This window comes from Ascoidea rubescens, assembly GCF_001661345.1.
Source record: "Ascoidea rubescens DSM 1968 unplaced genomic scaffold ASCRUscaffold_16, whole genome shotgun sequence".
NCBI classification, from domain to species: Eukaryota; Fungi; Ascomycota; class Saccharomycetes; order Ascoideales; family Ascoideaceae; genus Ascoidea; species Ascoidea rubescens.
This window is the reverse complement of record NW_017962928.1, coordinates 34,624-49,222: the sequence shown is the minus strand read 5'-3', so window position 1 is coordinate 49,222 and position 14,599 is coordinate 34,624. Positions and strand designations below refer to the sequence as shown.

Sequence of the window (14,599 nt, the reverse complement as noted above, 5' to 3'; positions counted from 1 at the left end):
TGTAATTAAAATGATGTTTTCTTAAGAAAAAAAAAATAAAAAGAAAATAGAAGTAAAAAATACAAAAAATAAACAAAAAAAGAAAAAAAGATAAGATAAGATAAGATAGGATAAAATAAAAAAAGTAAAATTAAATAAAAAAAACATTAAAAAAATTAGACCTTTATTTTAGATTTTTAGATTTTTAAAATAGCTTAACTCATTAAACTGAACAAAATTTACATAGCAGCTTGTTCTAAGGTAAGTGGATTACCATTAGCATCTAAACCTTGTTGACGTAAAATCATTTCTTCAGAACCAGCGGTTTCAAATTGCAAACCTAAACCAAGTCTTGAAGTACTTTTGAGATGATCTAATTCACCAGAAAATAATACACTAACTGTTGGTAATATTTTCTTTTCAAGACAACAAGAAACTTTCCCATCAGAATCTATTTGACCTCTAAATACAGATTGTCTAAATTCATATTTAGCACCGATAGTAGTGACACCTTCCATAACTGGTTCAACACCAATAGTTTGACCTAACATTGGGTCGGTAATTGGCCTCATTGATGCCAGAATTTGAGTTTCGATACCTGCTGAAACATTTTCAGCAACTTTTCTATAAAAGGAGGCGACAACTGAGCCTTGAGCCTTAATTTGGGCTGAAGCAATCCATTTATCAGCATTGTATCTTGCAAGATAAGAGATAGCTGCATCTGGAGGATATTGAGCTTGACGGGAGTATGCAGCTTCTATACCAATAGATAGTTTTTTAGAAATTGATTGCAAAAGAGAGGCATAGACATCTCCAGAAAACTCTCCATTGTCTAAGAAAGAAGGATTTAAAGATTTTATATTGAAAGAGAAATCATGTCCTTGGTAATCTTGCTCAAGCTGAACCATTGCTGGTTGGCCCTTAGCGATATGAGAATTGATTTTTGAGATGTTATTTTTTGACCAAGCATAATGAACTCTACCGTTGAGCGCAAAATTATTATCAAGAGTACCTTGGGCAACTAAGTCATCAGTTGCATAAAGAGAAGTGAAAGCATATGGAGGCATCATTTGTGAGCCTATACTCAAACTGTGAGTAATTTGAAAATAAGGATTTGTGGAAAAGTTTTTGGTCAAATCAGCTCTTAAACCAGTGAAAAAATATTGGCCTAAGAGAACATCTCTTGAAACTTCTCTGCTTAAGTCTTCTACAGTTCCTGGATTGTTTAAACCCAAAGACCTTCTATGTTCAGACACTGAAGAATATACATCATTTAAGTAAGAAAAAACAGGATTAGAAGACCAAAAGCCAGGTTGAGGTTTGGGTGGCTGCATTCCTGGGAGAGTTGGAATAGCTAATTTAGAAATATCCCCTAATGGTAGTTGAGCAGACATCTAATAGATAAGAATCAAATTAATGTTAGTACAGTCAATTTCGAATTAACAATTTTTTATCTCTCTTGAATTCTCCTAATCTTATTTTTTTCCTCAGTTTGGGGATAGACAATTCTTTAAACTTTTTTTTTTTGATTTAAAAGTAAACAAAAGAAATCAGTATCGTGAAAATCGATTTAATTTTTAGAAAAAAATAGCCTTAAAATAAAAAAAGCAGAATTCAAACCAATTCTTTTAATTTGGAAGCAGAATCCATAAAAATTAGTGAGATTCCTCGATTTAAGTGAATGATTTGATGGATTTGCCATAACAAAAAGGAGGAGAGATCTAACATTTTGTTGGTAATAATGCACAAAAACAATTAAATAACATACATTATTTTAAAAAGCTATATTATGTACAAAGATATATAGATCGAAAAAAAAACAATAATACAAATAGGATGTCTAATATGGCTATAAATGATCCTCTATCTTCAGTTAGTTATTGGTTACTTCAAATATTCATATATTTGAGAGGTGAAATTTTTTTCATTTCTTTCAAAAGAGCTGATTATGTAATATCACGTTTTACATGTAGTATCACAACTGTTATGTAAGCGTGGTATCATCTAACTAGGCACATTTTAGAGCCTATATCGGGAAGTGCTATTAATCTGGTTATCAGTATGCTGTGATTAGAACCGGATTCAGGCATTGAGAGCTTTGCATATGTGAACCATATCAAAACAGTATCTGAGCAGCCGGTGTTGTGCTGGCGCTGACACTATGCTGAACAGTAAAAATAAAAACCATTTTCCACAGTCGTCTCCAGTAAAGAATCCCAAAGAAATACCTCTAAAGTTGCCTATTCTGGACAAATGCGTTTTGAGTCATCACTTATGTCAGCAAACACTACCTGCCACATTTGTAACCGCCTCTTTTGCCGTTTCTGGTAATTTTAAGGCGCAGGGATAACCATAAATATATAACACTGATTAGTGTAACGATGATTAATTGATAAGTAAGATAAGTAATGTTTGATTAAAAATCACTTGCTGACAACTCTTTAGATTTTCCACTAAACAGTTGTTTACTATTCAGATACTACTTATACTTTATAACCTATCAGATATTTTATATTCTTATTGATTTTTATTATATCCAAGCTATGTTTAGATCAACACTCTCATCGTGGCGAGAATACCTAACTCCAGTTTCTCATAAATCAACATTTAAGAAAACTGGTGAAATTACCCCTGAGGAATTTGTTGAAGCTGGAGATTATTTGGTATTTAAATTTCCAACCTGGCAATGGTCTCCTGCTTCTGCGAATAAAAGAAAGGACTTTTTGCCAAAGGATAAGCAATTTTTGGTTACTAGACATGTTCCATCCTATCAAAGAGCTTCAACTTATTTAGGGATGGATAATAATGAAGAAGATGAGGAAGAAATTATTGGGGAAGATGGCTGGACTGCAACACATATTTCGAAACTTCAAAAGAATAAGAATGATAATAATAATAGCCACGATAATCAATCAAAAACTACAAATAAAACCACCGATAACGAAAATTCAATTGATGAGATCGAGGATATCGAAGATATAGAGGATTTTGATGAAGAAATTGATTTAAATGATGATAATAATGATAACAATTTCAATAATTCAAATTATTCAAATAAAGATAGAAGAAACTATGATTTATATATAGGATATTCAACATCTTACAAAGTCCCAAAAATGTATCTTGTTGGTTTTGATTCAAATGGTATTCCATTAAATCCCGATCAAATGTTTGAAGACATATCTGGAGATTATCGTGACAAAACTGCTACAATTGAAAAGGCGCCATTTTTAAATGATACGACATCAGTATCAATTCATCCTTGCAGACATGCAACTGTTATGAAAGTTTTAATGGCAAGAGCAGAAATAGCAGCTAAAAACAAACAATTGAGAGAGAAACAAAAATTAGAAAAAGAAAAAGAAAAAGAAGAAAAAGAAAAAGAATCTGATAAAAATATTATTAAACGAGTGGCCAAATTGGGTTTGATGGACAGTGATGATACTGGTGCAGATATTGATGATGATGAAGAGTGGGAAAGTATAGGAAAGGATATTTATGATAATCAATCTGAGATTATAAGAGTTGATCAATATTTGATTATTTTCTTAAAATTTATCGCGAGCGTTACACCTGGAATTAATCATGATTATACAATGGATGCATTTTGAAATTTATTTAATGAGTTTAATATTTTATTTATACTTTTGTTTTATTTGGAATTTATTTTATTATGTGTGTGTTTTTTTCTTGTTTTTTTAGTTTACTTATTTTAATTTTTATACGTATACTTATCCTTATTTGGGTTACCTTTTGAAATAAGAGTTTATGTTGATATTTATATAAATCTACAAATATAAATATATAAATATATTGGTAAAAATAATTATAACTGAAATTATAAGATTTGTTTATTTTTTTGTTTATTTGTTTATTTTTTTTCTTAATAGAATTCGAAATCCAGGTTGATATCTTTCATGATATCATCAAAGTCAACATAATTTTCGTTATTTTCTTCGTTATTATTATTATTTTTAATATCTTGGCTATTACCTAATAAATCAAAATTCAAATCATTTGGCAAATTGTAATCATTATTGTTAATGGCGTTAATGTTATTATTTTGGTTATTATTTTGAATGTTATTGTTATTTGGAATTGAACTAGAGACTGAAGCAGTTTTTGAAGTATAATCATCATTGATATTAGAAAAGGGTTGCAATTGAAGAAGATCATTTGAGGAGTATTTACTGATAAGATTTTGATTTTGATTTTGGTTATTATTGTTGATATTATTCATACCATTCATATTAGTCATATTGGTCATATTATTCATATTGTTTATGTTATTCATGTTCATATTATTTATGGCATTATCTGAATTGATTGAAATAAATTTTTTATCATTTTTATCATTTTTTTTATTTAGAGAATGAAAGACTGAAGGGTCAATGTTGGATAGGGAAGTGCTTAATTGATTAAATAGTTGGTCAGTTTTAAATTTATTATCGATTTTAGTATCAGATTCTGATTTGATATCGTTTTGAGTTGTGATTGGGGTATTATGAACTGAATTTAATTTCTGCTGAGATGAAATTAATTCGTTATCAGAGAAATTATTTATTGATTGTGAGCCATCAGGAAGAACTAAGTTAATTTGAATTGGGATTTGATGATTGTTAGTATTAATGTTGTTGTTATTGGGAATATTATCAGAAATATTGTCAATTTGATTCGGATCTAATTGAAAAATCTGACTGATTTGATTCTTCAAATGATTTAAAAATTGATATTTCAGGTTTATTTGATTATTCAAGGTATCAATCTCTAATTTTCGATCAGTTGAAGTCTCAGTTATTCCTTCTAGGTTTCTGACCAAGTCTCTATATCTCTGGATTCTTAACCGTATTTTGCTAGCAAGATTGTTCAAATCGTTGATTTTGATCTTGTTGTTATCCAAGTCCTGTAAAATGTCCATTGTCAAGGGTAGCAAATCGAAGTTCTTGATTATCTCTATTGCCTCGAGATTGTCGTCTGCAGCGTACTTAACGCTGGTGCTCAAGCTGCTGCTCATCAAAGGAGCACTAGCCGAGAGGTATTTCGGCGTCATAAAGCTGTTCATGTTATTTCTGCTGTTTCTGATGTTTCTGCTTCTTTTGCTTCTTTTGCTTCTTTTGCTTCTCCTTCTAGTGACCAATCACACTCACGGCTCATTTTTGGTTATACATCTGAGCCGTATGCACGTGATATCGGGAATTGAGCGGCTTCCGTTTTTTGGAAAACGTCAACTTTTTGACTGGAAACCGTTTTTCTTTTGGAGTGAGACAGCTCAGAGCTTAATTTTGATTAATTTTGATTAACTTGCAGTGTTTGAAAAGTAGTTGATTGAACCTGGTTAGGCTTGTTGTCGAGTTGCTGGTATTTTTTGGGTTTTCTGGCTTTAGAATTTATGGGAAAGTTCGCAAAATTAAAGCGCACCTAATTTGCTGCGAGATCTGTATCAGTCCAGGTAGAACCGTTTACCTCTTAATTCCTTTTTTTACTAGGTGAAAGCGGATGTTTTCTGCAATTGAGTTTTGATTTTGGCTCTGTTTTAAATAGAATATCTGTAAATTACTGAATTTTAATAATCTTTTTGAATAATATGGATTACTGAATATTACTGAATATTATTGAAGGTTAGGCCAATGTGGATAGTGTGAAATTAAGAGTGAACAGATTTTGCCCATTTTGCCCAAACAAATACGCAAATAAACATTTGAAATAATCCAAGATAGTTTTCTCTTTGCTCCAGGAAACAGTGCACTTATCCAGAGTATTCCACTCATCAAATCACAAAAAATACGTCAATTCAACAAAAGACCCAGAATCTCAGCTCTGTCACTGTTTCATCTTCCTCTCGTTGATCCACAAAAGCGACTTACCCGCCTCGAGGTGGTTTTCACGAGTGTGCTCAAAACGGAACAAAGTGTAATTATAGATCTTCAGCACCAGAAAAACCAGAAAAACTAGTTGGCAAGGCTCCTGCCTGGAATTTTTATTTGCAAAGGAGTTAGGGGGCAACAGCTCCTGTTTACCCACAAAACATCAGCTTCAGAACAGTCCCAAAAGAACTTCTAAAGAGCCAGCTGGGGTCTGTGGGCCTTTTTTCCATGTCGACTTCAGATCACATGGCACGCGCCCCAAGCTCGCAAAGCACTCCCGAAAACCGAGCCTTTACAGGTCAGATCCCCGTGCCAACGGGACCTCTGGGGACAGTTCCAGTCCTGCGGCGCGACGGGGTAAGTTTCCACAGGAGAAACACTGGAGATAAGTGCAATGGAGAACAGATATAATCGAGTGAACAAAGCAAAAACACTGGCAGTTTTGCTTAACTCCTAGATTGAACCCCAGCTGGTTGTTGGGAAACTGATCTTTTTGTTTGTTTCCCCTTTTTGAACAGCCAGTTTGATCCAAACACTCTCTCCTTTGGTTGGCAATTGTCGGATTTAGATGTGGAGGTTGAATAGTTGGAGAACAATTTGTCTTGAAAATTCGGTTTTTTCTTTCTGGTTAAAGGTTTCTTTTGATATTTTTGTTTTTAACCCTTATTCCTTCAGAAATTTAATTCCAAAAATTGTATTGATTTGTATTGAATTATATTACTTTGTATTACCTTGTATCAATTTGTGAATTCCTTTAAATGTGAGAAATCAATTCAAATTATGAATCATTTCGTAATTCATAATTTGTTCAAAAACGTGCTATTGTATTTCAGTTGTATTTTAAAGTCAATTCACAGTAATTTACTTTCGCCAATTATTCTTCGCTAATTCTTCGATTTAACCTCTTTCAATATTATCCAAAACTCGACATAAAAAAATTTTAAATTAAAAAAAAGCAAAAGCAGAAAACGTTTTTTCTTTCTCATTGAGTAGTTACAAAACTTTTAATCGTATTTCAACAATAGATTTATTTAAATTCAAATAAACAAGTCAAATTCTTTTGAAATTTATTTAAAATCTAATTCTAACACAAATACTATTAAAAACTTTTAGTTTTGTAAAATTTGCAGTAAAAAAGAGCTCATTTTAACAAATTTTTTTAAGATTCCCAACTTTTCAGATTTTCAATTTTTGAAAATTTCAAAAAAGTTTAAAAAAATTGAAATTTTGAAATATTACAATTTTAATTTGAATTAAAATTTGAATTAAAATTTTAAAATCAAAATGCCTTCAATTAATTCTCTTAAATTTTTATATTTTTTGTGTCTAGTATATGATATCCATCTAATATAGAGCTTTCCCTCTTATCAAATACGCTAATATTATAGCATTATTCGATTTCCACATCAAGTATTAGCCAGTATTAGCCAGGATTTACTGGTATTTACAGGTATTTACTAGGAAATACTAGCAGCTACAGGTATAGCAATTTCTCACAATATTATTTACAAATCCCTTTATCTTTTTATTTTAGTTAAGTGCAAATTATCTAAAAGAGCCAAATAGACTATGATAATACAAATTTATCCAGCTATTCTGCTTATTTTATAAGCTATCAAATGAAATTGGGTTGACGTCTGCACTTTCATTCAATCTTTAAACGGTAATAAGCCCTTCAGGCAATCAATAGAAATGCAATCCATTAAGATATAATCTATCAATCAAATATTGTGTCCAAGAAAAACTTGTCTTAATAATATTTATTATACAAGAAATCATAATTAATTATAATTAATTGCGATATATACTAGCTATACCAGTATAACTAGAGCAATAATACCTTAATCGTATTGTTGCCTGGCAAATCAGATATTATTATTCCTATTCTTATTAATGCTATTAATCTTAATCTTAATGTTTGCCACTTTAATTCCTAAATTAATACACATCTCAAAGGACAAAAAATTCTAAAAACTACAATTCAGTCTGTAATTGCAAAACCTCTAATTTTCCAATTTTTCACTGTACCAATCTTGTTACTGTACCAAATTATTCATTATATTAAACAAAGTATCAAATTTCAGGTGGATCAAAATTACACCATCAATATAACCATCAATTGTATTTACATATTTTGCTGATGGAGGTAGTGTTAATAACTTTTTCATCGCTATATTATAATAAAAAATTTAACCAATGCTCTCAAATTTTCAACAAATGCTCTCAAATTTTCAGCTAATTTTAATTAATTGTTTTTTCTTACATTTCTATTACTATTTTTATTTTCAAGCTCTCCAATGTATTTGAAATATATTATATATATAAAAAATGAAATGGAAAACTTATTGCCTATTTCTTAATGTAACTATAACCACCATTATGATTAAACTTTTTCGAAAAAATTCTCAATAAAATTCTTAGTAAATTTTTTAATAAATTTTTACTTTTTTTTAAATTGTCTTTATATTTTTTCTCGTCTTCACTTTTCATAAAAACCTTTAAAGGTTCACATTTATCAACATTTTAATTGGACTTTAATCCTAAAATATAACATTAATTCAAGAATTTAAAAAGTTGAGATAGCTCAAAGCAAAATACAACAATTTGAAAAATTGACAATTTAGCTGTTTAACAAATTAATAAAGTGAAAAAAAGCCAATCTTAGTAGAGTATCAAATTATCTTTGTCAATCTATTTTGTATGATATGCTTTTTCTTTCATTTAAAAGTTTATGTCTAATAGTTTGAATCAATTGAATAATCCATCGTTTTATCCATTTTATTCAGGTTATTCATGTTATTCATATTATCCAACTTATCAACTTATCAACTTATCAACTTCCCTTGTCCTGCCAATCAACTTGGTGTTTTATAAAAAAATATTCTTGGAATTTCCTCAATAATACAATATTTTCATATGGCACTAAATATCGTAAATTATCTAAAAACTACGTACCATTATCAAAGGAATAGACCCATTCCTCGAGAGATGCCATACAGTATCAGTATAACAATATAACAGTATAACAGCACAATGGCACACTAACACACTAATGGGAGAGGACTGTTTCCACTGATTGCTAATTAAAGCGCTCAGTTATCCTGTTCATTATTAGTTCTTAGGCTCCAATTCTAGCTAATTTTAATCTTTATCAGCTCTTAGAATTGTGCCAAACAAAACCGTTTAAGGGAAAGTTAAACTTGGTTGGTAACAAAAATCGTTACTTCTAGAACACAACAACTGCTCACTACAAGATCGAGATAATGTCGAACTATTCATGGAATTGGATTAGATAGGCTTTGATTCGTCCAGCAGGCCAGTGGATAAGACGTCCATTGCTAACGTGTACAACGTGTAAATGGCTCTCAGAAGGCATCAACTAAACCTTCTGTTCCAGAAACAACGAAGCAGCTCCAGCAGTTGCAACCAGAGATGATGGAGCAAAAAAAGCAGCAATGTTGGGTCTGAGCAGGCTCCAATTCCAGTTCAATTCCAATGGCACTCCTTTGAACTCCTTTGAGTTGAATTCGCTCTCCTTCTCCTCCCACAGGTGTTCCATAGAGACGAGTACTGGTTTGGGAAGAGGCTCTAGGTTTTTGGGAGTTTTACTTTTGTATTTGCTGTAACACCACTCTTACCTGAAAAAACTAATAATGAGAAGATATTTGGAAATTCTTTGGGTTTTTCAGCACTTTTTTCTCTGGAATATGAAATTTACTCAAATGCAAAAGATTTACAGTCGGGAACTCCTAGTTATTGAGATAAATATTCATACTTAAATAAAATTTCCTATTATTAGCTGCGATTAGACCATTTGTATACTGGGTCATTTGTATTAGGCCATTTTCAAAAGACCCAGTAAACTCAATTGGATTAGCGAGGTGGTTCTAATTTATTGACAACTTTGAGCCAATGTGAACTGTGAGCAATAGATTTTCAAGCAGTGGTTCGTTTTGTATTTAACGACATTTATTGAAAATTACTAGAAATGAATTTGAACAGGATTGAATGAAGCCATTTTTGTTTTCTCATGTTCTTTATTTGTTACAGAGCAAAATTATCATGAGTTTATCAAGGAAAATTGTCAGTACGAAAATACAAACTATAGTAAAAAACAGAATTTGAAATTAAAGTAGAATAATATTAGTACATAGTATTTAAATAATAATAGATTATACAGTGATGTAAAAAAGTAATATGTATGTATATAGAAACAATAAAAGTAAAAGTAAGAGTAAGAGTAAGAGTGGGAAAAAAAACAATGAAGTGATCTATTTTATTGGAAAATATGCAATTTTTAAAAGTAGGAAAACATACTGGAAGTTAACAGAAGAATTAAAAAGGCAGTTGAAGAAGAAAAAAAGAAGTTATAATGAAATAAGCAATAACAGCATAAAAAATAACATAAACATGAACAAAAAGGAAATTGAGTAGGCAAATAAAGAAATATAACAATTGTAGATGATTTGGACATTAGTTTAAACCCATGATAAATATAAGTATAGATATAAGTGTAATTGAAATAAATAGTATTTTATGATTGTATAAGTAGTAGTAGTAGTAGAAAAGAGATAAATGCGATCAACACATTTGGCCCCGAAGTGATTTTAATTGCTATAGTATATCAGCAGAAGCGTTTTTATTTGAAGAAAAACTAACGTAGACGTTATTATTATTGAAATTATTTATAATGTTTGCTTTTTGTTTGATGGGGTAAGCGAAAGGGGAGTTTTTTCTTGATTTTGGAGTTGGGATTATGCTCAGGTTCAGATTTGATCTGCAGCAAATGGCGTAGCTGCCAGGAGTGGTCATTGGAGAGGAATTTGTTGAGAGAATGGAAAGACCATCGCCAGACATGACTGATTCGACATCAGAGGAATCGTAGTCGCTGTTACTGTAGGGAGAAACAGGAGACCTGCAGTAGGAAGAGTATTGAGAAGAGGAGGAGACAGAAGAAGAAGCATAACGTTGTTGTTGTTGGTGTTGATCGAGATACTTTGATTTGTTGTTTTCTTCGTTGAGGGCCAAGATGTGTGAGATTGCGACTTTGTGAATTGAAGATATTATGTTGTTGAAGAGAGGGTCAATGTTTGTGTAGTGGTTCAAGAGATCAGTAGAAGCGTTGGCAACAGATAAAAGAAGTTTGTTTGCAAGATTCATGTTGAAGCAGGTAGTGTTGTTGATTAGGGTGGCAGTGTTTTCGGCAGCAGAGGTATTGTATTCATCAAAGTTGTTGTCGCTGATGATTTTTTTGAGGTTTTGGTTTGAGATATCAAAGTGGGTGTCATCGTTGGTTATTAGAGTGATGAGGATTTTTTTGATGATGACAGATAGCTCAGCAGGGTGGACCGATACCAAGTCAGTAGAGTAGAGAGAACAGTCAATAAGGAAGTTTTTGATAAAGATGATTTTCTTAAAGTCAAAATTGGAAGGAGTGTTTGACTCGTTATTGAGGGTTTGGTAGTCGTACAAGTTGTAAGCCCAGTTGTAGATGGAGGGATCACAGACGTTCCATTCTAAAGTGTCGAGGATGTGCATTTCCATTTGAGTGAACATACCTTCGTCGTAGCCACAAGAAGGACCACAGAGCTGAACTAGTTCGTTTAATCTTGGGATTCTGGATCTGATGGTGGGGCCTAAGAATCTTCCACCGGTGGGAACATTAGCTGAAGAGATGATGTGGTTGCAGCCACCAGAAGTCTTAGCAGCTAAAAGAAGACAAGTTCCAGCTACTAGTTGGGCCTGGTCTCTGAGAACGACTCTTTTTGAACAGTATCTGTCGATTAGTCTTGCAGCTTTGTAGAAGATGCCAGTGGTGACTTTTGTTCTAACTGCGATTTTGAATAGAAAATCTAGTAAGGGAGCTCTCAAGTTTGATTTTAACTCTGGCTGTTGACGGATTAGGTTGATGTCAGGTTTGACATCAGAGGCCATGGAGTATAGATTGATTGAGAGTTCATCTTGGTATTCATTTATGGCTTGTTTATGAGCATTAATTTCCGAATCGACCAAGGCCTTTGGGTACAAGTTGGTAGCCTTTATTGGACGTCTATTTGGGAGAGGCATTGTGAAGTGGATCTAGAATAGATGAAATTAATTATAAGACTGAAAGAGGAAACAATAGAGAAAGAGAGAGAGAACCAAATTCAAAAAATTAAGATACTTTTTAGAAATTTTTGGAAAGTTGGAAAAAGTTGAAAAATAAATTTTGTGGAGGCACGAAGAGACAGAATATTATAAGGAGTGTAATAATATGAATAGCGAAGATATTCAAGTGGAAGTTTTGATACTAGAAAAGCAAAAGCAGTATTCAAGCGAGCAAAGGGAGAATGGGATGAAGTGAGTCGGTATGATGTTGCACGATAGAGATAAAGCTGAAGTGAAGAAGAAGAGATAGAAGAGCAGAAAAATGGGATGAAAAGTTATTATATTTATATTGTGCATTGGAGGTATCTCAAATAAGATTGAAGTAGTAAATGAATAAATGAATAAAATTTACAAAAACCGAAAAATTGGAAAAAGGATAAAAACAGAGTTAGAGTTGGAATTAGAGTTTGAAGATAAATAGCAAAAAATAAATATTGTGAAAACATTCACAGGACATTCAGAGGACATTCAGAAGATGTACGCTAAGCACTCGCACATAACATCGAGTTGTAGCAAAGGCTACTATCGTGCTTTCGCTTCTACGCCCAGCAGCCCAAACGAATATTCCACTTTGCAAGTTAAAACTGACTTTCTCACAACTTTGGAACCCACAGCACTGCTCCATGCTTGACAGAGTGGGAATTTGCAACCACTCGAGCGCTGGATGATAGAATCATCTGTTTTCTACATAAGCGCAGGACAGCTCTCTGAAGAGCAACTCTTAGAGCTGGACCAGTGTTGCTGCTGCCCCTGCTGATTCTGCTGCTTAGAGCTCTTCAAAAAGCAGTCCGTTTGGAGCATTACGGGAACCGGGTTATGCATGTGGCGCTGCGGGAGGCGCAATACCGCGGTTTGTGGCATACGGGCCGCTCCAGGCTTGTGGGAGTGCTGTGGAACCAGCAGAAGCAGCAGGGGCAGCAGAGGCAGCAGCACTTGAACAGCACTCAAACAGCGGTGCTGTATGATCCATGCTGGTCGCTGGACTGTTGCACCTTCCAGTTTCTTTTGCGTCGCTCTGGTGGTCTCGCTCGCTGACTACGAGCAATTACGCTGCCCAACTCGTTCTTGCAAGACAATCTCAATTTCACCCAACTCGAAATAAGTAGTTTTAAGTCAAAGCTAATCTGCTTTAAAACAGTCCCTGAAAAAGAAAAACAGCCTTGAAACAAGAACAAGAACAGAGAATAACTGGCGCAAACCTAGTTCTCAATCCAGTTTTTTCTCTTTTTTTTGTTCTTTCTTTTGTTTTGGTCTTTTTCTCTTTTTTTATTTTGGGTTTTCTGCTGTGTTTATTGAGCTCATTTTTATTTCTGGCTCCTTGATCGTACTAGCACAACAGCCTCCCAATCTTTCGTAATTCCTGACTTAATAACTCTTGTTTTGCGAGATCAATTTCCAACCGTTTTCAGCTAATTGCGCAGAACAATTGCTGTTTGAACTGTTTGATGTAAGCTCTCCAGCTTACCGTATTTTACCTGTGTAGCCAGCGACAGCACCAGACTCCTCCCAAATGCTGCCTCAACCTTCGTCCAAACCACTACTTTATCCACCATCTCTTTATCCTCCATCTCTCCACCCAGTTCTCGAAACCTCGTTCTTTAACACGTGACCCGCACCGCTTCTCGATCAGTGAGAAAGCTCCGAAATCGCCCAATCGGGCACTGCCTTACTGCCACACTTGCAACAAACAAAAAGCGTTGATCTAAATCACCTCAATGAATAGTCCTTCTCCAATCTCCATTACCCATCCCACAGCATTGTGAATATCTGCGAATCAGAGCAAGCCAATCCTGCTTTTTTCAAGCTGCCAAACCCTGGCACCGGTTTTTCGATTGTTCATCTGCAATTCAAACAGAATTTCTCTTGTTCTGGCCATCCCAACCACTTCTATTCATAGAACCATTACCAATCCATATCAATGATCAAATCAATTGACGTTTTTCTTTTGTTCAACACTATATCCGATACAAAAATACAAATGAGAAAAAAAGGAAATGCTCTTGTAAATCTAACTTAGCCATCAATTTCACAAAACCACAAATGTTATTTCGTTTTATTTACTTTTACTTGTTTTTATTCACGTTTCTTTTGTTATTCTCTTCAATGCCTGTTTTTCATACCTTGTGGTTTTACATATCGGCCTACTTATTGTGATTATATCGAAATATGCAAATCTTTCAACAAATATTAATTATATAATCTCAACACCAACAAACCCGGATTTTACTCGACAAAAACCATCTTTTTGACTCTAAATAATCTTACTCTACACAATCTTTTAAACTTTTCTTCTTCTTTAATACCCAATATTATCAACCATCATCACTAATAATTACTATCAATTGCCTTTCTTCTGGAATTTCATATTCCAAATTTTCTTAAAGATTCAGCTGCAAATTCTCCATCTAATTTTGAGGCTCCATTAGCTTTTTTTTTTAATTTTATTTTATTTTATTTTATTTTATTTTATTTTATTTTATTTTATTTTATTTTATTTTATTTTATTTTATTTTATTTTCTTCTCTTTTCCTTTATTTTTACACATTCTTATTATTTTTATGTGTCAACCTTTATCAATTGTTTATGTTCCTGGTACTGCATTTAATTTA

General features: G+C 32.8%; 7 protein-coding genes across 7 annotated transcripts; 2 read left to right on the top strand and 5 right to left on the bottom strand.

The window, feature by feature from the left end:
* Positions 1–114: 114 nt before the first annotated feature.
* On the bottom strand, positions 115–1,841 carry TOM40 (TOM complex pore protein TOM40). Its single transcript, XM_020193952.1, has 2 exons — positions 1,748–1,841; positions 115–1,373 (listed from the first exon to the last, which is right to left on the bottom strand). Exon 2 carries the CDS (start codon positions 1,371–1,373, stop codon positions 219–221), a length of 1,155 nt encoding a protein of 384 aa, XP_020044951.1. The 5' UTR covers positions 1,748–1,841; the 3' UTR covers positions 115–218.
* A 548-nt stretch (positions 1,842–2,389) lies between these two features.
* On the top strand, positions 2,390–3,746 carry ATG3 (Atg3p). Its single transcript, XM_020193951.1, has one exon. The coding sequence runs from the start codon at positions 2,523–2,525 to the stop codon at positions 3,588–3,590; it is 1,068 nt and encodes a 355-aa protein (XP_020044950.1). The 5' UTR covers positions 2,390–2,522; the 3' UTR covers positions 3,591–3,746.
* A 116-nt stretch (positions 3,747–3,862) lies between these two features.
* ASCRUDRAFT_72325 (mediator of RNA polymerase II transcription subunit 9) lies at positions 3,863–5,041 on the bottom strand (the record flags this gene model as incomplete). Its single annotated transcript, XM_020192059.1, has 1 exon — positions 3,863–5,041. One exon carries the CDS (start codon positions 5,039–5,041, stop codon positions 3,863–3,865), a length of 1,179 nt encoding a protein of 392 aa, XP_020044949.1.
* A 1,361-nt stretch (positions 5,042–6,402) lies between these two features.
* On the top strand, positions 6,403–6,606 carry ASCRUDRAFT_77656 (uncharacterized protein). The gene has a single exon (XM_020193950.1). It carries the CDS (start codon positions 6,412–6,414, stop codon positions 6,589–6,591), a length of 180 nt encoding a protein of 59 aa, XP_020044948.1. The 5' UTR covers positions 6,403–6,411; the 3' UTR covers positions 6,592–6,606.
* Positions 6,607–9,222: 2,616 nt separating this feature from the next.
* ASCRUDRAFT_82565 (uncharacterized protein) lies at positions 9,223–9,402 on the bottom strand (the record flags this gene model as incomplete). The annotated part of the gene is made up of 1 exon (XM_020194742.1): positions 9,223–9,402. The coding sequence occupies one exon, from the start codon at positions 9,400–9,402 to the stop codon at positions 9,223–9,225; it is 180 nt and encodes a 59-aa protein (XP_020044947.1).
* Positions 9,403–10,062: 660 nt separating this feature from the next.
* On the bottom strand, positions 10,063–12,242 carry CLN1 (cyclin CLN1). The gene has a single exon (XM_020193949.1). It carries the CDS (start codon positions 11,907–11,909, stop codon positions 10,458–10,460), a length of 1,452 nt encoding a protein of 483 aa, XP_020044946.1. The 5' UTR covers positions 11,910–12,242; the 3' UTR covers positions 10,063–10,457.
* Positions 12,243–12,804: 562 nt separating this feature from the next.
* Positions 12,805–12,960, bottom strand: ASCRUDRAFT_82563 (uncharacterized protein; the record flags this gene model as incomplete). The annotated part of the gene is made up of 1 exon (XM_020194741.1): positions 12,805–12,960. One exon carries the CDS (start codon positions 12,958–12,960, stop codon positions 12,805–12,807), a length of 156 nt encoding a protein of 51 aa, XP_020044945.1.
* Positions 12,961–14,599: the final 1,639 nt, after the last annotated feature.

Bases quoted from the DNA above. Each gene is read 5' to 3' on its own strand.
- TOM40 (XM_020193952.1), bottom strand. From the start codon at position 1,373: ATGTCTGCTCAACTACCATTAGGGGATATTTCTAAATTAGCTATTCCA.
- ATG3 (XM_020193951.1), top strand. From the start codon at position 2,523: ATGTTTAGATCAACACTCTCATCGTGGCGAGAATACCTAACTCCAGTT.
- ASCRUDRAFT_77656 (XM_020193950.1), top strand. From the start codon at position 6,412: ATGTGGAGGTTGAATAGTTGGAGAACAATTTGTCTTGAAAATTCGGTT.
- CLN1 (XM_020193949.1), bottom strand. From the start codon at position 11,909: ATGCCTCTCCCAAATAGACGTCCAATAAAGGCTACCAACTTGTACCCA.